This window comes from Haliotis rubra, unplaced genomic scaffold (assembly GCF_003918875.1).
Source record: "Haliotis rubra isolate DU_JTF1 unplaced genomic scaffold, ASM391887v1 Scf491, whole genome shotgun sequence".
Lineage (NCBI taxonomy): Eukaryota > Metazoa > Mollusca > Gastropoda > Lepetellida > Haliotidae > Haliotis > Haliotis rubra.
The window spans coordinates 449,730-476,179 of record NW_025767181.1 but is presented as its reverse complement, the minus strand read 5'-3'; the positions used below and the strand labels follow the sequence as shown (position 1 = coordinate 476,179).

Here is a 26,450-nt window from a genome sequence, read left to right as displayed (position 1 = left end):
GTACAGTCTATCATCAACTTCATCAGATCTTCCAGTCTGAGGCCACGTGGTTGTCATCGCTGTACATGTATACTTCCTTTCTTCGTCATAACCGGCGCATAATCAGTAACACAATCAGTCATTATCGCATGAAAATGACCATGTAATCACTGTGAGATGAATGTTGAGATCTATATGACTGATTAACTGAGCAACTCGGGTTTAGAAACACCACACAGAGAAATCTCTTCACGCTGTGCAGGCAAGCGACACGACTAGTTCCGTTATCATGAGAAGATTTCGTTATATGGCTCTGTCTCTATCATAAGCACGTGTTTTATGAATCACATAAAAAACATCATTAATGCGCACATGTGAGCGCAGTCATTTAAGCAAACATTAAACATACACATGATATTTTCAAACGTCGTCATGTACGACATTTGGCCACTGGCGTTATATTAACGATATATTTGCAAGATGATATTTCACGACTTGTAAGTGTATTATTACTTTCTGTTATATATCGGGAGGCGAAGGAAGCCTGTAAGACTTGTGTAAGGCCAGTTTTAAACAATGGGGTTATATCAAACTTGCTTTTGAAATGACTACCCTGAAAAGCGTCAGACACAGATAAAATATAACGTTCAGCATAACGTTCGCGTATTTATTCAGTTTCCCGAACACTTAAGCGATTCTTGTACTGTTGACATTTTATCACTTTAAATGAAATAACAGTTATGAGCCCATTCAACATCAGCGTTATGGCCTCTGCATAAACATACAGACAATCTCGGTCCGCTTTTGTTTCAAAAGATAGTATCATGTTCAGTATCTGTTTAAGGGCATTTAAAACCACACATAATAACCTATATCTAGCTTTAGTTTACTAGTTTGATATCATCAGTGTCAGATTAATTGTGTCTCGTTTTTGTCCTTCGTCCTCTCAATCCGAACCTTTCCTGGATAGACAATTCATCTTCTTCCACTTGCTCCTGATACATGTACCTCCTCCATACCAGGACCATCCACACTCACCGCTCCTCACACGTCTTCGACTACAACACACACCCTATCAGAACATTGACATCCTTCCGGCTGCATTGTGGGTTGGACATCGTAGGGACATCCTCTTCCCTGAAACCAGGACTACCCAGCTTTCAGTTTTGTTTGGTCCTTATTCTGCCTTGTGTTTTCTTCACTGGAAATGACTGTTTGGCATTTTCTGTCCAAATCGATGTGGAAACGCTCTGAAATGATCAGTAGTCAGCGTAATTTGATATGTCTGCGTTATTAAGGATAGTCATAAACAGTGTCACATTGGGTTAGGGTAGTGATTAAAGCCTTCGTTGCCCTCGCTGAATCTCCATGGACAGTTCCAGATATTGGTACAACGTATGAGGTCCGTTCGTGGTTTCCTTCGCTCTTATTTGTGTGGTATAATGCAACTCGCTCCCTTTGTCTCCAGGCATCTCTGTGCTTGATGCCTGGTGCACATGTTCCGTAGGGGGGATTTACACTGCTGTACAAGAACAGAATAACATGAGGCAAAACACGGATTAGTTTTGATGATTTGAACATAAATGAGTCGGGTCTGCAGGAATATCTTCACAAAGAATCAATGAAAGGCCCGCTTATCTATTCTGCTGCTTCACAAATGTCGGCCAGCAAACACGTGGATCTCACAAGACCGCGGTAGCCTTTGATGTGCAGATGGAGTTACCCCAAATAGATTTAACATTATACATCTGTAATGTCAAACCAATGAATATTAAGTTGACTTATAGATAACGAGAGAAACACATTGATTTCCTTTAACAGTGCGGTGTCTTACATGAGCGTTAGTGCATCAGCACCGCATTAGTTCCTAATGGTTCGTTTGACCCGGCAACACAATAAAAGACACACAGTGACCACTTCCTGGCACGTGCATCATATCATGGAGGGTCCCTTTTTGCGAACACCTTTTCATAGTGATGAACAATACACATGCTCCGCCATGTTGTCATTTGTCAGTGTTCAGTCAGATAGCTGTTAGTTATGGAGTGAGTGAGTGAGTGAGTATGGTTTTACGCCGCTTTTAGCAATATTCCAGCAATATCACGGCGGGGGGACACCAGAAATGGGCTTCACACATTGTACCCATGTGGGGAATCGAACCTGGGTCTGCGGCATGTCGAGCGAACGCTTAAACACTAGGCTACCCCACCGCCTCGTTAGTTATGGAGCTAACTCTGTACCAATGCTGGTATGTGGCACGAATATAAAACTGGTTTTGTCTGTTATAGCAGGCTAGCTTTATGACACAAACTTGATGTGATACTGTCCTACTTAATATGACATTGTCCCTCGTGTTATGATATTGTCCTACTTGATATGATATTGTCCTACTAGATATGATATTGTCCTACTAGATATGATATTGCCTTACTTGATCTGATATTGTCCAGCTAGATGCGATATTGTCCTACTTTATATACTTATCCTACTAGATATGCTATTGTCCTATTAGATATGATAGTGTCCTACGTATTACAATATTGGTCATAATGCACGAATTGATGACGTCATGGTCCAGACGGGCGAGCTGCATCAAGGGTTGGCTAACAACTTCCTTTTTTCACAATACAATAACGGCAGGACGCTCATATACAACCACATATGACGTGACATGCTGTACTCTTCAGAAGAATACGAATCCTTTCACTGAATACTTGAGGCACTTTTGTGTTTATACTGGTTTGAACAACAGCGTTTCTGATGAACAGTTCGTCTTCCTTCAAAGCATCAAAGAAGACATCCTAGATTAAATTGATATATTCGTTTGCAATTAATGTTCGTGTTTTTTAAACGCAATCTGGCGAACTGGCTGGTTACTTTGATTCCCAATGAGCAATGCTAAGCACTTTGACAGGAAATGTGACACCTGTCATCCTGTCCTCTCAATACATCATGCAGCCGTCATTCACTACCAGGCTGATCTGTCCATTTCATCACACGCATTATAAAAATATTATATATTTATATAATATCATTGCATCCCTAATATGGTTCCCTGGCGTATTCCTCACTGATCTTCAGTAACCCATGATTGACGTAAGAGGCGACTGATGGGATCGGGTGGTCAGACTCGCTGACTTGGTTGACACATGTCATCGTATCCAAGTTGCGTAGATCGATGCTCAGGCTGTTGATCACTGGATTGTCTGGTCCAGACTCTATTATTTACAGACCGCCGCCATACTGCTGAGTGCAGTGTTAAACAACAAAACAACCAACCAACCTCACTATCACCCTGGACGTCAATATTTGAGTGAAAGTAAGTGACCAGCATCACCACAGTCCCAGGTCAGTTTCACTGTACATCACCACATACTCGTGGTACCGAGTCTGAAGTGGTCACTCATGTGCCACTGTAACATATGAATGTGACATATCACATGACACTGAGGGTTTAAGTCAACTGACATCACCTGACAATGTCACGTGACCCACATATCTAAATGTACATGTATTTCCAAACTCTAGTGGACATCGATTCAAAGCTGAAAATACATCAGAAGGTTTATACGAGGTTATTTCGTCTCCTTTTAGACCCAAGACACCCGTGGATTGTGTGGAAGCAATAAGATACAAAACATAGAACAGTTTTATGCACTGATGCATTGATCCGTGCATTCAGTGCACTTCATCTGCAGCGAGCACGACTTTACTGCAACACTCGTATTAGGTTTACTGGGAGTGCTCCGCGGGGCAGAATCCAGCAGCACTTCACGCCCGTTCCAGACTTGATGAGAGGTTAATCCTCTCTGAGTCTGTTAACCAGACACCATGTGTAGACAGAGATTAAGAGAGAAACAGCCGTGTTCACTTTACTGGCATCAATTTGTTAGTTGTGCTCAAATAACTGCAGTGACGAGATGTATATTCCTGAGCTAACTAGCATTGGGGGTTTTAAACGATTTTGGGTGTGTTTGGCTTTGGTTGGAGGACGTGGGGGTGGGTGGGGGTTTCGGGTTAGGATGGTTGGGCGAGATAGGGGTAGGGGGAATATCCGAAATGTTGAAAATAAGCCGATTGATTACATATCCATTGTAAAGTACAGACATCGCCTCTGACGAGTGACGTCATAGTAGTTGACGTCATGTAAACTCCCAGAGCCTGTTTCCGGTCATGCGTGTAACCCCATTGTGTAAAACTCTGTGACTAAGTCACTCATTTGCGTGTACATATGTAGATGCTTTTATCACCAATGCTTTTAGTGCAAGCCAGCCCAGGTTTCTTCAAAACACATATACACGTCATTACGCAGACTATTCATCACTTCTAGCATTCAGTTTAGGAAGAATGTTGACATTAAGAGTGCAGACCAGAACCCAACAATCGATCAAAGATACATCGGAGATTTCCGCAGTACGAGAGAACACAGCATACCACTCGCGCTCACGACCTCCCAGATGTTAGTTATGGCTAAACCAGTATAATTGTAGATTCCTGTCAATACGTTAGGGCAGGATGAGCCGAGCTGAAGCTCCGAGATCCTTGTCCTCAATTGACGAGCATCTCTCTTCAATAAGTCCACCGATCTGAGAAACACTCTTTATTCTCCCTCACTGGTTTCCAACATGACCTTTCAATTCATCAGCATCATTTGGGTTTTATGGGTAATGTCTGGCTCGGAGTTTCATGGGAATTTAATATGTAGTCTAAGCGTATACGTGACGCTGATTCAGTCTCCTCATCTTTGGTGTTGTCTGTCAAAGTCAGCCTGCGTTCCGACATTGATTCCGAGCTAACGCAGAGAAACATTACTTACAACACAGTGAAAGAATTGTTTCTGATGTGCCACAAGCTAACGTTTGTTAGCATACAATAGTGATAAGTGATCCTCCCTGCAACTTCAGTTTCAACACAGGGACAGAAGTGTTCCTGATTGTGCCACAGGCTAACGTTTGTTAGCATACAACAGTGATCAGTGATCTTCCCTGCAACGTCAGTTTCAGCACAGTGACAAACATGTTCCTGATTTGATTGTGCCACAGGCTAACGTTTGTTGGAATACAATAGTGATCAGTGACCTTCCCTACAACGTCAGTTTCAACACAACAGTAACCACAGATGTCAGGGGCGATGGGGTAGCCAAGTGGTTAAAGCGTTCGCTCGTCACACCGATGACACGGGTTCGATTCTCCACATGGGTACGATGTGTGAAGCCCATTTCTGGTGTCCTCGCCGTTGCTGGTAGGTTGCTAAAACGGCGTAAAACTAAACTCACTTACTCACAGATGTCACACTCGTATTGCTGTGACTGAGCATGGCTTGTTTTGATACAATAGATAAGGTTTTACAAAACTTAAAAAAAAAGTAATTCAGACATTTCGTTCATCCACCCGTGTTACAAAGCATTGACCTTCATGCCAGGGTAAACTTACAATCCCACAACAAGTGGGTAATTATTTCACTATCAGTTTGGCAAAATGTACATAAAGTACTTTCATATAGCATACATTCTCTTCCTGAAGCCAGTGGTGGTGTACCAATTAATTGAAATTATCGACCAAACGGCCAAGCAATCGGTCACATTTTCTCAAAATCGAACACAAACAATTTTGGAATTACTGTTTTAGTGTTTGAAACTCTTGATGATGGAACATATCTTAGAAGTTGTCAGGGCCCGAAAACGTGTTTTATTCTTAGAAAACTCACTTCATTTGCTGAAAATTCATTACTGAATATTTCTTTAAGACACTGGGAACTTTATGTTCTGAACTTCATGATGTAATAGTCGTCACTGTAAAGTAGCAAGTTGTATCAATTTACACTGGATGTGAAATTCGCAAATGCAATTTGCGCAGTTTCTACAAAACAACCCCCCAAAAAACAACAGAGAACCACACGATGTTTTCTTTATACTTATCTGCAATAACAACCTGAATAGAAATCTGAAAAATGATGCTGACCAATTTCTTTGGATGACTGCTCGTTAGTAACAAACCAATCATCAATTGTGAGATTTCAACCAGTCCCCAACACTAGAAGCCAGACATTTCAGTCATGCTCCTATGTGGACACCCCTTCGGCCGCAACTATGACAAACTATTCACTCCCTCACTACTGTGTGAGTATATGGACCCTTTGTGGATATTTAAGCAAACAAATTAAACGTTTACATACTGTTTGAACCATATATAAACGAATCTGACGCAAAGAACTTTCTTTGTGGCTCTCATCATGCTTTGAAGGGATGTGGATGGTTCTGTATAACCGAACGTCACTGCCGCTATGTTGAAGTATAAATTCAGCATCTCCAAACATATGGACCTGGTTATAGAGAGCCCCAGGCGAGGCTTCCTTCTACAGGTTCCCGTAAATCTGGGATTGATCCTAAATCTTATTCAGACGTAAAACAATCAGAGGATGCGTATTGCGTATAATGGCGTATTGATTGTGGCTATATTGTCACTCATCTTCTCCTGGTGTATAATGTCCCCCGACACGACGCGGTCCTGTGTTCTCCCGAGTCTGGAGGACCAGTCGGTTAATGAGCATCCACATCAGTGGGACTACTGCAGGAAGTTATATAAAGATATACCCTCCAGTAATACCGTGAATCAGTCGTCATTACCTCGGAAACAAAAACATTCATACGTCATATTGTATGAAATATTTGATATAGAAGGCTATTATAGAACGTAACTGGTGTTTACGTACACGGGTTCTCTGATGTTACACAGCTAGTAAGGGCTGATGTGTGGGACATAATCACGGTGTTACAGGCAAACTTCTACACAACCACAAACTACCTGGAGAATACTATTTATCCGGCCATTGATGATATTCATGCATCAGGTTTACTGTTCAGCCTATTGTACAAAAGCATGTTTGTTTGCACTTAATCGCCTGTTGGTCAACTGCAAGCGTAGATCGACAGCTGTAAATATCAGATGGTGGAGCAAAACAACATTCACTCTGTCTCTGTCCGTCCGTCTGTTTATCATTGTGTAAATGTTCCGCCAAACCCTGCAAACTGATCTGGGATCAACATTATCCATGACAATGTCAAATGTCTATTATTATTCCCACTATTTATTTCCCCTTTACATGCATTAAAATGTTTCTTTGTACATGAGGTGTTATTGTCTCTCCATATTACAAATATGGTATGCTGCTGTCTATTATTATTCCCTCTATTTATTTCCCTTTACTCTAAGTCAACAGTGTTGGAACTGTTGTCAGACTTTGACACCAGGAATTCAGTTAAGCCGAGGCACCAGCATGTCAGTAAGATCGAGGCACCAGCATGTCAGTAAGATCGAGGCACGAGAATATCAGTAAGATCGAGTCACGAGGATGTCAGTAAGATAGAGTCACTAGGATGTCAGTAAGATCGAGTCACTAGGATGTCAGTAAGATCGAGTCACTAGAATGTCAGTAAGATCGAGTCACTAGGATGTCAGTAAGATCGAGGCACTAGGATGACAGTAAGACCGAGGCACTAGGATGTCAGTAAGATCGAGGCCCTAGAATGTCAGTAAGATCGAGGCACTAGAATGTCAGTAAGATCGAGTCACTAGGATGTCAGTAAGATCGAGGCACTAGGATGTCAGTAAGATAGAGGCACTAGGATGTCAGTAAGATCGAGTCACTAGGATGTCAGTAAGATCGAGGCACTAGGATGTCAGTAAGATCGAGGCACTGGGATGTCAGTTAAATCGACTGATTGACTGATTGAGTTTGGCTAGGACGTCAGCTTTTAGCAGATATTAAGTAAGAGCAACATGCAGTAAGATCGAGTCGGGGACACCAAGATGTCACTAGGATGTCAGTAAGATCGAGGCACTAGGATGTCAGTAAGATCGAGTGAAAAGGATGCCAGTAAGATCGAGTCACTAGGATGTCAGTAAGATCGAGTCACTAGGATGTCAGTAAGATCGAGTCAGTAGGATGTCAGTAAGATCGAGTCACTAGGATGTCAGTAAGAGCGAGTCACTAGGATGTCAGTAAGATCGACGCACTAGAATTTAAGTAAGACAGGGCACTAAATATAATATAATGTCTGTTAAAGTGGAGCATTTGTTATCAGTTAGACAGGGTCACCAGTAAGCCAGTTAAACTATATGGCTAGGATGTCAGATAGACTGGGGCACAGTATGTCAGACTGGGTCACGTGGATGTAAATAACACTGGGGCTCTAAGATGTCCGTTAGATCGGGGCAGTAAAACCATTTAGACAGGGGCAGCACCTGATGCAGATATCTCACGTTCAAACTTAACAATGTGGAACTGCTTCGCCGAATACTATTATCCCTACAACTGGTTCCGTGACGTGAGGTCGGCAGAAGTCATCAGTTGGACTAGGAGGACTCGTACATCACATCCACAGACATCTCTCTCCGACATTTCCTCGGGGGATGGGAGGTGTTTGAGGCGCTATTGATTTAATCGGCCTTACGTAACATGAAGATTCGGCCAATGTTTGGTTACAGTTTTATTGTCCCGGGAGTGTTGCAGTGTGTTTTCATGTTATTAGGTTGAAGACACGGAGAAGTGATCGAACATTGGATGTAGTCAGATACCGATTTCGTTGCCGCTTCACCAAGGATAAGGTGAAGCACTTGGAACACTTGAACACACATTAATCTCGGGGCATTGAAACTTGGCGAAGAAACACGCATTAAGTTCAAGATAACTCACAATTGGACATTCGCTGCAGCAAGAAAGGGGCGGTGGGTAGCCTAGAGGTTAAAGCGTTCGCTCGTCACGCCGATGACCCGGGTTCGATTCCCTACATGGGTACAATATGTAAATAGAAGCGACAAAACCCTTTCCAGAGGCAGAGTTGATTTTAAGATTGTGACAGTCTGTGCAACACTCAACCCATACAATGTATGGGGACAGCGCGCAGCATTCGATTGTGTTATCTTACGATTCTTCCGCGAAGTAAAGTATTGTCACTGTTGTTCTACACATGCGTAATGAGATATGCACGTGCTAAGACTTAATGCATGGACTTAAGTTCAACTTGACTCCTGGAGCTCCTGGACTCATGCGCAAAGTTGATCGTAATGGACTTTAACATAGACTTACACTCTGCAATATTCCAGAGGAATTTGGCGTCGATCTGTAAATAATCGAGTCTGGACCAGACAATCCAGTGATCAACAGTCTGAGCATCGATCCATGCAAATTGGATACGCTTTCATGTGTCAACGAAATCACCCACGCTGACCACCCGATCCCGATACTCGCCTCTTACGACAAGCATGGGTTGCTGAAGACCAGTTCTAACCCGGATCTTCACGGGAGACAAGCATGGGTTGCTGAAGACCAGTTCTAACCCGGATCTTCACGGGAGACAAGCATGGGTTGCTGAAGACCAGTTCTAACCCGGATCTTCACGGGAGACAAGCATGGGTTGCTGAAGACGAATTCTAACCCGGATCTTCACGGGAGATAAAGCATGGGTTGCTATAGACCAATTCTTGTCCGGAGCTTCACGTGTAGGCACTGTGAAGGCTCCTATTACTTCATCGTTTATAAGACCTGAATACAATGGGTATCTGAATGTGAAACTCTTGTGTACATGACAGCCAGTGGTTTTGGTCGTTGCTAACGCTTCCAGTCACTACCTTGTCTAGATTCGGTTTACTCCAGATAATGTTGTAATTATCGGAATGTCGCATTGAACAACATTCCCTCACTTACTCCTTGAAGCTCATGTCTCGGTACCAGTGACTACTTTGATGAATACCTTCTTACGGGAAGTTGGAGAGAATGAGTATGGCTTTACGACCTTTTTAGAAATATTCCAGCAATATCGCCACAGGAGACACCAGACATGAGCTTCACACGTTATGCTCATATTAGACACACTTCAAGGTCGGTGGGACAGGCAGCTCTTACCATAGAACCTTGATAGGTACCTTCTTACAGAAACATATAAAGACATCATACGCACTGGACAGACGTTAACCTTCTAGAAGCGTATTAGACATAGATGGTGACTTCCTGACTGCGTATTGGACATAGATGGTGACTTCCTGACTGCGTATTGGACCTAGATGGAGACTTCCTGACAGCGTATTGGACCTAGATGGTGTCTTCCAGACAGCGTATTGGACATAGATGGTGACTTCCTGACTGCGTATTAAACCTAGATGGTGACTTCCTGACCGCGTATTAGACCAAGATGGTGACTTCCTGACCGCGTATTGGACATAGATGGTGACTTCCTGACCGCATATTGGACATAGATGGTGACTTCCTGGCCGCGTATTGGACATAGATGGTGACCTCCTGACCGCGTATTGGACATAGATGGTGACTCCCTGACCGCGTATTTTACCTAGATGGTGACTTCCTGACCGCTCATTATACTTTGATGGTGACTTGTTGACTGCGCATTGGACATAGATGGTGACTTCCTGACTGCGCACTGGACCTAGATGATGACAGACCGCGTACTGGACCTATATGGTGATCGCTTCTTGACAGCGTATTGGACATAGATGGTGACTTCCTTACCGCGTATTGGACCTAGATGGTGACTTCCTGACAGCGTATTTGACCTAGATGATTACTTCCTGACTGCGTATTGGACCTAGATGGTGACTTCCTGACAGCGTATTTGACCTAGATGGTGACTTCCTGACAGCTTATTGGAAATAGATGATGACTTCCTGACTGCGTATTGGACCTAGATGGTGACTTCCTGACAACGTATTGGACCTAGACGATGACTTCCTGACTGCGACTTGGATCTAGATGGTGACTTCCTGAACGCGTACTGGACCTAGATGGTGACTTCCTGAAAGCCTATTGGACCTAGATGGTGACTTCCTGACAGCGTATTGGACCTAGATGGTGACTGCCTGACCGCGTATTGGACCTAGATGGTGACTTCCTGTCCGCGTACTGGACCTAGATGGTGACTTCCTGACTGCGATTTGGATCTAGATGGTGACTTCCTGTCCGCGTACTGGACCTAGATGGTGACTGCCTGACCGCGTATTGGACCTAGATGGTGACTTCCAGAATCTTCTCGATTTGCTAATATACTGATGCACAGTTTATAGTTTATTTTAACCAGATCTGCATTGCCGATTAAAAGAATATATTATGTTATCACATAATTACAATGGCAAACATCCTGAATATCTTTATACATGATTTGTCTGTGTTGATTGTATAATGAACACTTGGATCTGTGACAAAATGTTTAGTCCCTAATGGTGACTTCTCGTTGATGGATGCCCTTTCAACTGCACATGGATTAACAGTGCTACAGTATGAATACACTATTCCAATTAGGTAGAGGTCAAATGTAACACTAACACATGTTAAATTTGGGGTTGCATTTTCTCAGTAAAGTACAGACTCTAGTACTTAGTCCCATCCGGGAGGAAGTCGCATTGGCTGAGCGGGTTAGATGGCTGAGTTGGTGTGCTGGCGATTAGGCCCCTGACTCTGAGGGTGTGGGTTCGAATCGAGGATGGTACTCAACACCAAAAACGTACAAGAATCTGTACTTTACTGAGAAAGTACTTTACAGATATGTAGTAATATTCTGAGATGCACGAATCTTAGTCATTACTGAACCTATGTCTGGTCTCACTGAACCTATGTGTACCTTTAATGGAATATGACCCGTCGGTACCAATATGACTGTCGGTTTAATGACCCGGCGGAATATGATCCGTCGGTACCAATATAATATGACGCCGTCGGTACCAATATGATGATATGATCCGTCGGTACCAATATGACCCATCGATCCGTCGGTACCAATATGACCCGTCGGTACGTGTGTGGGAAACCGATCTCAGTTACCCTGTACAGGGTATAGCATCTTCACACGCAGCATCAGCAGCCACTTTGAGCCTTTTATCTGCGTATCGAGATAAACTATCTAGACCCCGTCCTTTATCTACTTAAGCAACACTCTCTGACATTATGGGGAAGACAAGAATGCTAACAACAAGCTGTTGTAACCAAATTTGATGTGAACGTTAGCATAATGAGGCTAATGCTTGGTTACATTTCACAAATCAATCCTGTCTATTACATTACAGCCTACAAATCTAGTTACCTCGGTTTAGCGGACTCTCGAGTTGTGTTGTCGTGTCGTGTTACCGCGACGTGGTGGTAGCCGTGCCGAGACGGGCAGCTTGTTTGCGGCACGGACGTGTGATCGTGTTTCACGCCTTGAACGGATATGTAATCTCATCATACTCTCATTTAATGGAAGGAGCGATGGGGTCAACTTGTGTTAGTACCAACTTAGCTGAATATCACCGCATTTTGTCATTTGTGTCAGAATAAGCTGGCAAGATATTCACAGATAGCAATAGTGTTTCTTTTGTGATTCCTTAATGCATATTACCATAAGCGTTTGACTGTTTTCAGCTTGGAAGATTGGCATGTATTTCCACATATTATCGACACCAGACTGTATCAATAGGGATAAACTGTGTTTATTATCATTGTGCCACACATTAGAATTGTATCAATACACATCTTTGGGACAGAAACTGTAAAGCGTAAGTAGTCCCTTACAGACGGAAACCTGTCTTCAACATCATGGGTTCCGCTACCGATAGGCGGCCAGTCTAACGTTTCCCCGAGTCATCCTGGTGACCCGGACAGTTGTACTGCCTTGCACACAGTCTGACTCACATTGTGTGAAATATATAGTGCTCGGTCTTCCTGAATAGAATAATATGTACTGCCTTTACCCTGTGAGTAGGATAATATGGATGGGCCTCAATTTGTCAGGGAGATAATATAGATGGGCCTCACCTTGTAGTGGGGTAATATAGATAAGCTTCGCCTTGAGAGTAGGATAATATGGATGGGGTCCTCAACTTGTCAGGGAGATAATATAGATGGGCCTCACCTTGTAGTGGGATAATATAGATAGTCTTCACCTTGAGAGTAGGATAATATGGATGGACCTCATCTTCTGAGTAAGATAATATAGATGGACCTCATCTTGTAGTCGGATAATATAGATGAGCCTCGCCTTGTGAGTTGTGACAGTGCGATGCGTACTGATCATCTTTAATGAAGGATTATACATCCCGACCTGCTCTTCTGAGTAGGATGACCTATTCTGACTTCACCTTATCAGCAAGAGATAGATAAATGAGTCATGTATGCCTTTGCCAATATGCGTGTATTTGACAGTATCCCTAATGTACAAAAACGTGACAATACTGGCAGTGGGCAGGGAAGTGGCTGTTGAGGTGGTTGCCCATAACGCCCTGAGACGGCGGACATGACGGCTGCTGCCAGGCTACGTGGACATGAATCAGCTGTCAGACTGTAACCTGGCAGACAGCCTTGTCTGGACGCTGTCTGATCCCCTTGTTGACTTTGACAGACATCAAGGTCACGGACCATGGAAAGTGAAGGAGCTAACTCAGATAGTGTGTACACGTCTACTTAATTCTCTTCCCGCTAGTGTTCTCTCTCCTACATGACCTTTTAGGTGTCTGTGTTTTCTCATAGAGATGCAACCAAATATTTTTGACTAGGTGACTATAAAATGTATCTTTAAAGCAAGCGTTGATAGCAGAGATTTCTTATGGATGTGGAAAGGGTTTTGTCGCTTCTATTGAAAATGTCATACTCACCATTAAAGAGAATGTGTTCATCTAAATCTGATATTGCCATAAAATTGGCTGAAACGTCTTCTTTATGCAGCTAAATTGCAATGTACAGCAGGGAGAAGCTGTTTTTACACATGCACTTCAGAGTACAAAAACTGCAATATCTGGCTGAGGAGCAATAGCTATTGCGTGATGAAAACCTGGTCGATCCCCGGTTGGCCATGTGTCTAGGTTTATCAGCACCACGCCGTGTTTGGGATGGTTCACCACAGCGGTAGACGTCTGAGCACTGAGCCATTTTACAATGTCAGTTAAAAAAAGTGTTCAAACCAATTGAGGAACCCATATATTCCGCGAAAATAGCACCCAGCGTCGATATATTGCTGTAATTCTGTCACTACAGGGTTACGATACAGCTCTACCATTCACCCTCTCGTGCTTATAGGAGTGGTGGTGTAGCCTAGTGGTTAAAGCGTTTGCTCATCACGCGTATGACCCGGGTTCGACTTCTTACATGAGTACAATGTGTGAAGCTCATTTCTGGTGTCACCAAAAGTGATATTGCTAGAATATTGCAAAACGCGGCGTAAAACCATATTCACCCGCTCTTGTCCCCATAGGGGCACTTGGAAAATACATCAAGATAGTATTCTCCAATAGTTATATTAGTGTATTTTGTGACTGAATTGATTGCTGTACTAGATATTCACATGACGTATGTTGTTTGTACTGTTGACAGCCTTCAACCGGTCCGCCTACCCCTACCTGGCATCAGAGCAGCAGCTGATGAGGGATCTCCTGGATGACTACGAAGCTTCAGTGAGGCCAGCAGAGAACGCCACGGAACCAATACAGGTGTCCCTCGGAATCATCATCGTCAAGATCCTCGACCTGGTCAGTCGCATCTTCATAAGGCATCTCTGCCAGAATAGTAATCTTCATACACATTTCTAAGCCTGACTGTCCTGTCCTTTGAGTGACATCTGAGAAAGGTTCAAGGAGACACTAGAATTGGTCTCAGACAACATTTAACTGAGTGATACATTGCTCAGTTGTGGATAGGACATTACAAGAAAACAAACGCATTGCTTCAGACTTAAGATGTATGCTATAATTTCAAAACCTTAGCATTTATATATTCCAATTTCGTAATTTGAATATGTTAGACATTAAGAAATGAAACATATCTAAATAACTGTGTTTTGACAAGAATATCTACTGTTATAAGTTTGTGCGATGTGCAGACGGCTGATGGCCAACAATAATAGCAACAGTGTACAACTTATTTTCAAGCAATATGATATATAAAGGAATATGGATATATAAACATCAACGATCTCGATATAAATTCTCTCCAAAAGGATTTCATATCCCCAAGAAAAGGTTCAAGATTATTCTATGATAAATTGAAAATGTGAAACCTTATATGGGAAACAAAAAATGGGAAACATTATTTGACTGTATTGATTTTGATTGGCTTTATGATATTTGATATTTGCAGAAAGAATTTAAGAGATGTGAAACTGTTAGATTTTCAATAAAACTTTCTGCACGGAATTGTTTATACAAAAAAAGATCTTTCCATAATGAATCTTGTTGACAATTACAATATGTTCTTTTTGTAATGTTTCTGGTGAGACCCTATGCCATGTATATTGGGGATGTGATGAAAACTTTCTGGAAGGAACTTCAGCAGTGGATTACGAAAAGTATCCAAGCACTTAATTTGACAAAAACTTTGATCTGGTTTGGCTTTTTAGGTAAAAACCCATTACTGAATCACATAACTTATCTGCTAAGAGGTATATTTACACTTTCTCTCTGAAATATTTTTTTTCCAAAAGTTGATAATTACTTATATTGAAAGACATATTCACCACTGAAAAATTCATTTCCAGAAGAAATAATAAAGTTGAAAGCTTTTCAGCAAAATGGTTTCCTCTCATCCCGGAATTTAATCGTAAATGACTATTTAACCAAAACATATTACTGATATTGATATTTAATGTACTATATCTCATCTGAGCCCACAAGCTGTTTTGTACACATAGTCCTCTATATGCTTGTATTCATCGTATTGGGAACAATAAAATAAAAAACAACTTATTTTCAAGCATAAACATTTCAGTTCCAACATATGTGTACCTCGAGCTCCCGAAACATGTCGATGAATCTGTATCTGTAAAATAAAAAGTAAAATAAACAATATTTGAAACAAGAAATGATACAAGTGAATATGAAATGTGAAAATACTTGATGAATATTGTGATTTTATTTTTTAACCGTTCCAAGAAAACTTCGCAGTTTGGTTTGGAGTTCAGAAATATAGTCTGCAAAATCTTTCATTTGTCGATGTTTCAAAACACAAACTCAACACACTGAGAGGTAATTGTGTTTGGTATGTGTTCAACTCACGTTGTTGGGAGTGATTGGAGAATTGTGTCAGGCGTGTGTGGTTGATTCTGACAATGGTCTGTCTATTTCAGGACCATAAATATCATTACAACCAAGAGCTAAGTTCTGACCCGGTTGCAAGGATCATGTGACCGGCATAAATACGGCAAATCTACCGGGCATCGGGTTCTGTTGGTAATATAACTGAGGCAGAGGAAATAGCCTTGTATAACATGTAGGTGCCGTAAGGTCGTCAGGACTAGCTAAGATGATAAGCCTGGCACCGAAACATTGTTATCACACTTCATGGTAAGATCGTCGACATTGTTGTTACCTCGAGTCATCCGTCTTGTGGTTACATTGACCTTGCCAACAGCGTCACTTAACGAACAGGGGCGGGGAAGTAGCCGAGTGGTTAAAGCGTTTGCTCGTCACACCGAATACCCGGGTTCGATTCCACACGTGCTTACAATGTGTGAAGCCCATTTCTGGTGTCCACGGCCGTGATATTGCTGGAATATTGCTGAAAGCGACATAAAACCAAACTCACTTACTCACTTAACGAACGTCACGTGTCATACAGTTTCCAGTGCAGAAAGACTTCATAGCGGGAGTTCGGATTAACAAAATACCGGGTGTTTATAGGATATTTACAGCAGTCTGTTATATATGAAACTCTTATGGTGCTTGAAAGTGCGTGAAAGGTCTAAGAGGTATTGGTCAGTATGTTTGATGTGTGGTAGCTTTGGGTGGCTTCCATAACTGACGGGGACGATGACGTGCAGTGTGAGATAACGAGATCACGTTGAATCTGTGTGCAAGAGCCTGTAAAACGGGTCTTGATAAGGGATAATGCTCAGCTTAATTATGCTGACCAACTAAATATATTTGCTTGCCGTAGGTTTTGAGCGTAGTACATCTGGAGAGTATTTCATATACAATGTAGAATTTGGTTGACTGAGAAGACAACGAGAAAAGAAACATGATTAAATAAGAGGCTACAAGGGTTGTATCGCATTGTACAATTGTATAGCACTCACAATTCACAACAATAGTGGAAAACTATCACAATGTTCATAGATTCGATTGTTTGAATGGTGTCGCATGTTCAGGATATCTAATCTTACTGTCCAGGATTTAGCACCACAACAAGTAGTAACAGCCCTCCTATTGATCTTATATAAATAGGAAGAGTCAGCTTTCAGAAATTGTACCAATTGAGCAAAAACGCCAGTAGAGGTACCGCCAATCACACTATTTATTTTTGCTCAACATTTTACCAGCGCTTCAATCATTTGCTGCCACTGCAGTCACGACAAGACGACTCATGAACAATATGTGACATATTATGTTTGGAGATTTAATAGGTGCGCAGAAGGATAGATCTATATCCTATATCTATAATTAATCTGGTATTATTTTGTTCTGCACTTTGAAACGTCATAGGCAATGTTAGAAGATCTGGTGGTTTTGGTGAATGTGTAAAATGACGGTAAAATGAAGGCATTTTATTAATTGTCTAAGTGAATCATGGTTTGCGCATACACGCCTACAACGAAAAGGATAGTTAAAAAGCGACTTATTATTATCTGTTTTGCATCAAAAACAAAAGTCAGTAATACCAGGCAGTTACCTTGTTCCAGGATGGTATCCATCAATATCCACAAAGAATAACACAATCTGCACCCGACAAAGAAACGTGTTCCATGTCTGTAAATGTATACAATGTTTAGGAAAAGTGTCTCAACTGGTCACGTAACTTGTTTCAGGTTTTCACTGGTCAGCCGAGATAGCACGCCTGACATCTATGTTGTTGATGTTCACTGTTCTTTTTAAAACCCCATTTAGTTAGACAACAATGAGCAATCACTCACTACAGGCATCTTACACAGGGTATGGGTGTATCCCGTCCTCACAAGAAAACCTTGCTTGTACTACTGGGTTACTTGATTAATATCAAAGTAGAACCATCATCTAAGTTACGGCATCTAATTTGCATCCACCGTTTTTTTGTCTGCTTGTTTTGGTTGTAGAAATTAACCCTTTGGTATTTGTTTATACATTGTCTCAAATATTATGTCTTCTGTCCTTACAGACAGTAGCCCAGTCTCATGGCACGCCGTCGAATCGTCTCAGGACAGCTGATGAGTCCTAGGTGGCAGTGTAAGACTGCCGGGTTGAAGCCATAGATCAATGCCCCTTTAACACAGAAACGTTGGTGTTTCAGAACGAGAAGAACGAGTACCTGGAGATGTGCGCTTACCTGAGGAAAAACTGGCACGACCTCCGTCTCAAGTGGAAAAAGAAGGACTATAGCAACGTGGACAGCATCAGCATGCCCTCCAACCTCATCTGGCTCCCCGACATCGTCCCCTACAATAAGTAGGTAGAGTGTTGTATCGTGTACAGTAGACTTGATGTGTACACGGTGTTTCCATCGAGATACAAGGAAAGAACCATGTATACCGAGAAAAACAGATAAGCTCGTTTCACCAAATGATACCATTTTGTGCCAGACTTTTCTCTCTGTCACTGGAATAGATCTAATGACTATTGGCTACAAACAGTAGTCCACAGTAATACAGCAGCGTTCATGTTGTTGATATTGTGTTGAAACGTTTGGTCAAACCAGAAGAGTTTTCCATAAAACTGAAAAAGACTGTACATGTACATCACTGACTGTTGATGCTTCAAACTTAATAACATTTTCAGATTAAAACGTGTTTCCATAAATGACCCACAGGGAATGACAAGAACCACTAACAGTTTCCTGTTCCTAAACGACTAGCATTTCATCCAGGTAGTTTACTATAGGTTCTTGTTGACGGACTTGGCCTTCGCAGGTAATGGTGTAAATACCTCTACTCGCAGCTACCATCAATCTTACCGTCACCAGTCTGGTCAAATAATCACACGTGTAGTAGATGCCAAATATGGAGAAAAATATCGGGAACATCCTGCACCCAACAGTGATGAACGGTTCAAAATCTTGATGCTGTCGAAGCGTATGTCCAAAATGTGACAATCAAAAACCTATTAACCTGTTGAATGTGTTTCGGAGGGGTTAAAGTTTTCTAATTTTATATTATCTCATTTTCTTTCAGTGTTGAATCACAGTTCGACATTGTACAGACTATGGTGCGGGTGTACGCTTCCGGTCACGTGAATTGGATGCATCCGGTACGATTGCGCACATTATGCCAAGTTGACCTCTCCAAGTTTCCATTTGATGAGCAAGTGTGCAGCATACAGTTGTCCAGTTGGACGTACAGCGGGATGGGGATCAACATCAGTTTGTGGGGAGGATCTGCAGACCACGCCATTGACCTGGGTGGAGGGTTGATGAACAGTGAATGGAAGATCATCAGCTCCACCGCCACCGTGAAGCAGACCCACTACTCCTGCTGCCCGGAACCATACCCCGACATGATGGTCACCCTGACACTGAGACGGAGCCCAGCCTACTACGCCCACATATTCGTCATCCCTGCTCTGCTGCTTGGGGTTCTTGTGCCTTTCCAGCTTCTTCTTCCACCGGAGTCGAAAGAGAGGCTCACTTTAGGTAGGATATCCGTCGCTGAGTGAGATGTCATACCGCTAGTCTTTGTAGTGATTGTGTTGTATACAACAAGCATGACGTAGGGGTACATACATGGGAACACCCAGAATGTAGAGGGCTTTAGAAAAACTGATACATATTGAGTTCTTTGGAATAGTGAGTTAAAAAATTATGTATCGGTATTATTTCGGCCTTATAGCGATCTTTGGATCAAATATATTCAGGCGCAGACGAATCTGAGCTAACAAACCTGACCTTTTATATAAACCCAGTGAAATCGATTATAACATTGAATTAAGGAAAACATGGCAAATATGCGGACCTCGCATACGAAATGTCACGCTTACATCTCCTGTACGACTCCTTATTGTTCTCTGGTGCGGTAGGATTGGCATTTCTCTGACTGGTACTGGGAGCTTACCCTTTCAGACCCTCTTGCTAATGCAGAAGGTGTTGTGGGGTCGTCACATCTCAGAGGGTTTCCCTATGCAGCGTATCCTGGGAGAATGTCCCTGCCACTGTCAGGGCTACTTGTAAAGTGCATGGGCCCTGAGCGGATGTTAAGCCTAACCAACTTCACTGTGTCACGATCGCTCAAATCCTCTTTGCTGCGTTTATCTATTTTAAACAGTGTAGTATATATCTAATGCTATTATTTGTGCAGGGTCAGTGTTGATCCTGTCGGTGTTGCTGCTAAGTATGAAGCTGCAGGATGTCCTCCCAGACTCCGTCGCCACCATCCCCGCCATAGGTGAGTGACAATAGCGTGTAGGAATTGACATTATATAGATGGGTGGAGTTTTAGTCCGGTTTATACAGTATTTCAATTAGATCAGTGTCACAATTAGCAATTCCATAGATAAATATTTTCATGGCCAATCCGTACTGGAAACCACGGTCATAGGATTATGACAATCCCTCGAGAAGCAACTAGAATTGAGTGAATCGAAATACATGAATATATAATAGCCTTCCATAAATAAATAAATCCCCTTCGCTACAAGCTGTGACACCCAGAGATGGTGATCAACCAACCCCTACACTACAAGCTGTGACACCCAGAGATGGTGATCAACCAGCCCCCTATACCAGAAGCTGTGACACACAGAGGTGGTGATCAACCAGTCCCCTACACTACAAGCTGTGACACCCAGAGATGGTGATCAACCAACCCCTACACTACAAGCTGTGACACCCAGAGATGGTGATCAACCAGTCCCCTACACTACAACCTGTGAGACCCAGAGATGGTGATCAACCAGTCACATACACTACAAGCTGTGACACCCAGAGATGATGATCAACAAGTCCCCTACTCTACAAGCTGTGACACCAAGAGATAGTGATCAACCAGTCCCTCCACGACAAGCTGTGAGGTCCAGAGATGGTGATCAACCAGCCCCCTATCAACCAGTCCCCCCCTATACTACATGCTGTGACACCCAGAGATGGTGATCAACCAGTCCCCTACACTACAAGCTGTGACACCTAGAGATGGTGATCAACCAGTCCCCTACACTACAAGCTGTGACACCCAGAGATGGTGATCAACCAGTCCCCTACACTACAAGCTGTGACACCCAGAGATGGTGATCAACCAGTCCCCTACTCTACTACAACCTGGTGTGACACCCAGAGATGGTGATCAACCAGTCCCCTACACTACAAGCTGTGACACCCAGAGATGGTGATCAACCAGTCCCCTACACTACAAGCTGTGACACCCAGAGATGGTGATCAACCAGTCCCCTACACTACAAGCTGTGACACCCAGAGATGGTGATCAACCAGTCCCCTACACTACAAGCTGTGACACCCAGAGATGGTGATCAACCAGCCCCCTATACTGCATGCTGTGACACCCAGACATGGTGATCAACCAGTCCCCTACACTACAAGCTGTGACACCCAGAGATGGTGATCAACCAGCCCCCTACACTACATGCTGTGACACCCAGAGATGGTGATCAACCAGCCCCCTATATTACATGCTGTGACACCCAGAGATGATGATCAACCAGTCCCTCCACTACAAGCTGTGACACCCAGAGATGGTGATCAACCAGTCCCCTACACTACAAGCTGTGACACCCAGAGATGGTGATCAACCAGTCCCTCCACTACAACTGTGACACCCAGAGATGGTGATCAACCAGCTGTGAGCTGGGTGTGACACCCAGAGATGGTGATCAACCAGTCCCCTACACTACAAGTCCCCTGTGACACCCAGAGAGATGGTGATCAACCAGCCCCCACACTCTACATGCTGTATACTACAAGCTGTGACACCCAGAGATGCTGTGACACCCAGAGATGGTGATCAACCAGTCCCCTACTACCTGTGACACTACAAGCTGTGACACCCAGAGATGGTGATCAACCAGTCCCCTACACTACAAGCTGTGACACCACAGAGATGGTGATCAACCAGTCCCCTACACTACAAGCTGTGACACACAGAGATGGTGATCAACCAGTCCCCTACACTACAAGCTGTGACACCCAGAGATGGTGATCAACCAGTCCCCTACACTACAAGCTGTGACACCCAGAGATGATGATGTCAGTCCCCTACACTACAAGCTGATCAGAGACCAGTCCCCTACCACTACAAGCTGTGACACCCAGAGATGGTGATCAACCAGTCCCCTACACTACAAGCTGTGACACCCAGAGATGGTGATCAACCAGTCTTCACTACCTGTGACACTACAACCAGTCCCCTACACTACAAGCTGTGACACCCAGAGATGGTGATCAACCAGTCCCCTACACTACAATCTGTGACACCGAGAGATGGTGATCAACCAGTCTCCGCACTACAAGCTGTGACACCCAGAGATGGTGATCAACCAGCCATCTACACTACAACCTGTGCCACCCTAAGTTGGTGATCAACCAGTCCCCTACACAACAAGCCATGTCATCAAGTGATCGCTAGACAAGACTAGCCACAGAAGTGAGCGTTCGTCGTGGGCCACTTAGTGCTGTTTATCAACTTTATGTCTAATGCATCATCTGTAATTGGGAAGCTGAACGGCTCCATGTTTCTAGTTGAACCCATTATCGGTCGTCTGCGGCCGGTTTTTGCTGTTGTATATGGATGGTACAAGTCGTATATCTGAGTCTACCCTGTCGCCGCTGAGCCAATGACTGTGATGTATGACCAGCAGATTCCGACTTGTTGCTAGTGTGTAATGTCAGTCTGTGCGATATGTTATTGGGAAGTACCATGGCGGACGTCGCCTGACAAGAAAGTAGCACCTGTGCCGGTATTAACTATGTAATGGCATGACTAAAACCTGGGTTATGTATTATGCTTGTCAAAGATAATGATCCTCGTGTTTATTGTCAAATCTTTTTTGAAAACATATAGATGTTCTGGCGTCGTTGAAGGTCACTTTTCACATCAATAGGAATTTCTTTTGAAAGCAAAGTAATCTATCTTTCCTGATGCTGCAAAAGCATGTTCAATGAGTAGTTTTTTTGGTTATGTATGTACTATAATCCAGTGTATATAAAGCCGTTATCTAACAGTTTTTGTAACTTGTACACGTATTTCCTTCCTTAACTCGATCAGATTTTAGTTCACGTCCTTTTCGAAATCAGCGAGCTTCCCCCAAACTACACCCTGCAATAACCAGCTCCATAACTCCCCATACATGCAGACGTTTGTCAACACTTGGTAGTTTCCGACATATACAAGGCATTTGTTAATCTGGTGTATATTGTTGCAGAGATGTACTACATGCTGACGCTCATCTGGGTGGTAATGTCAATGCTGTCGTCCATCTGGGTTCTGAACGTGCACAACCGAGGACCACGTCGCGGGAAAGTACCGGACATAATCCGTTGGGTAAATAACATCTTGTCATTCTTTATATTCATGTTTCTTTAAATTTTAGCCACTAACAAGATTTCTTCTGCGGGACTCGGGTTGTTTCATTACAACATTCTATTTGCATAACGTAAAGTTGACATCAGTTCAAATCTTAAAGCGTTGATTACCTTCGATAGTGTCAAGCAACGATACTGACTTACTTAAATGAGGCTATTGGTTTCCTCTGTAATTATTGAGTAACATTACAAAGTAAACTACATCATGTCTTTAACAGGCTCTTGGAGTGCCGTCCCTACTCTTTACATTTTCAAAACTAAAGAGTAAAGAGTTACGATGGTTGTGATGATTTTGTGGGTATTATTCACGTGTTGTATCATTGTAGTCAGGAATGACGCCCGTGTTTAATAACGACCTTGATTGGCAGATCTTCCTCCGGAGTCTGAAACGGCTCGTGTGTCTGGGCAGTGACAACTACTACCCCCTAGACGAGATGGAGACCATTACGATGAGGGGACTGGACAAATCCGCCACCGTCGGGATGTCAAGCCTGGGGGACGGGCCAATGAGCAACCAGGACTCACGACCCCCTACGAAGCTGGAACGCGATGTGGATGAGATACTGAAGCAGGTTCACCTGCTGACTACACGAGCGGCTATTTGCGAGGCTCGACAAGAGATGCTGAGCGAGTGGCACCAGGTAGCCCTCGTCATGGACAGAGTCCTCTTCTTCCTGTTTATGTTGATATTCCTCATGTGTAGCGTTATCCTTCTGACGTAAACAGCTGGCTCATCCACATGTAATCAGTTACACACCCTTATTACATTATATATGGGTATGAGTTGGTAGTTAACGGGTATACTAGCTGTCAGAATAAGAATTCGGTCTTGGATAAAGCTTGACCACTGCGTTCACAATATTGAATCGTATGAAACTATAGGAAGCAGAGAACAGGATTTGAAAACAACACATTTGAATGATATTTAAGTCCTGTCTGACATGATCTCAGGACAGTACTAAATCGTGGTTAGAATCACATAACTATGATCACCTACTCCTGGTCTGTAACACCTGGTCTGTAACACCTGGTCTGTTGAGGTGTCACCACCGTCAAAACACATTCTCAGTAAAATAAAGACCCGAGAACCTGTATCTTCTTTCCCACAGACAAAAGTAAAACCAGGGTGTAGTTATTGGGTGTTCACGAAACACTGTTTATCCTGTTCGTAGGGATCGACTATAAGTGCAGTTAACAAAGAAATGATCTCACCTTCAGGTGCAATCGTCAAGTTCATTTCCAGTACCATATCATCCCTGTTATTGATCGAATAACGGTACCACAGGTTCTAGTTCCAGGGTCATTATCAATGTACATTTGTTTGTAATACACGTGGAACGTGGTGGAACGTCGTCTCCAGCAGTAGTTCCTGTATGAACATAACCTTCAGCTGGAACATGTCAGCTTATGTCAGGAGCAACAGAAATATCCATATATGTGTATGTATTCCTGACCTTCAGCTGGAACGTGTCAGCTTATGTCAGGAGCAACAGAAATATCCATATATGTGTATGTATTCCTGACCTACACTGTGTATATACATGACTGGGACTCCTCTAGCTCGACCTCCAAGCAGGAACAGTTCTATCATCAGTATTGTCGCTGTATATTGGACTCATGTGATATGTATTATGAATATTGTATTGATGCTATTTGTTTTGGATATCAAACTGTATGTGTTACCGTCATAGATTTGACTTGAGATATTTCACGACTATTTATCTCGCTCCATTACCTTGTAAATATCAAGAATACATACTTTTCAACGCTTTCCTGGACAATGTGTCATTCTATTTATGTTACATTTACATAAGTAATCCATTTGGTGTATCACGGCGTATTATGAATGACATCAATGTCAGCTGTTAAATGTGCAGATCATGTCACTGTATAAGTCGTTTTGTATTGGGTTATAACTCACTTGTACCGGCCTTGTCACTAGCCTTGGTGTAAATGTTTTATATAGGTATGCCAAATTAATACTCGTAACAAGAAAATCTAGTTTATATATTATACTATGGCTTTCAGTTTACAATCATCATTTCATTTCATGTTAGACATATATATTGTCACGGTAAGTGATGACAATGGCTATATATCCATCAGTTATGATCACAAGTGGAAAACTTGTATTTCCAAGTATGGAAAGAGCACGGCCTGAACACCAGCCCACAGCTGCTCGTGTATAGCGACACCTAGCAACACATTTCCAAGTAATACAACAAACACAGAGATAGAAGTGCTGATGACCTAGACACGAGTCGATAAGGGTTCGTGTCGGGGGGATTATTTCGTAATCTGTGGACGGGACTGCTATTTTCACGTGATAAAATCCATGTCTGTAAACCGATATTTGTCAATATGTAATTTTCATACTTTGTTATAAGATGAAATGAGTTTTCATTGTAAAACTTTTGTGTATTTGAAACTTTCTCTAAGAAGAAGATATTATCATAACTAAAAATCGACACCTTTCATGTAATCTTTGTTGAGAATGCAACGTTTTCAAAATGAAAGTAGAATTCTGTTTCGTTTGCTTGAAGGTTAAATGTTGTGCACATGTTTCTGGTATTTGCAAACAAATTACTAATTTGGGCAGCCGTAGATGACGTCATATTGTCGTGAGATTAGGGTTATCTCCCCCAAAACGTCGACGATTGCCGATATATAATATGACGGTAAATAGCTTCAAAACTACAAGTTGTAAATAGACGGTTGTTGTGACGTGTGCTCGAATTGATATTTTCTGTACGTTCATGGATATATATAAAGTGTACACCATTGGAATATGGTGTTTTAGAATGGAGGTAATTGCTGCATATTCATTAATAAAAAAACGACAGATGATGGATATTAATTTCCTTCCAATGGCATTTCGTTGGTGCCACATGCGTGAATTCCCATTCAAAAAAAGTAGGGGATATTGGATTTACAAGATTGATAAAATGCAAATGATGAAGCCAAGGAGGAAACAGATGATGACGAAAAATTAAGGGAAAATGTGACAATTT

General features: G+C 42.6%; 1 protein-coding gene across 1 annotated transcript in view; it reads left to right on the top strand.

Annotated features, from left to right (window-relative positions):
• The window catches only part of LOC124291443 (neuronal acetylcholine receptor subunit alpha-2-like), a 54,482-nt gene extending 29,607 nt beyond the window's left edge, over positions 1 to 24,875 (top strand). The window contains exons 2-7 of the mRNA XM_046728437.1: positions 14,329 to 14,483; positions 18,211 to 18,365; positions 19,088 to 19,545; positions 20,207 to 20,293; positions 23,280 to 23,398; positions 23,808 to 24,875. Of these exons, the coding sequence (XP_046584393.1) occupies positions 14,329 to 14,483; positions 18,211 to 18,365; positions 19,088 to 19,545; positions 20,207 to 20,293; positions 23,280 to 23,398; positions 23,808 to 24,161 (1,328 nt within the window). The 3' untranslated portion in view covers positions 24,162 to 24,875. The remainder of the gene's footprint in view (positions 1 to 14,328; positions 14,484 to 18,210; positions 18,366 to 19,087; positions 19,546 to 20,206; positions 20,294 to 23,279; positions 23,399 to 23,807) is intronic.
• The last annotated feature ends 1,575 nt before the right edge of the window (positions 24,876 to 26,450 follow it).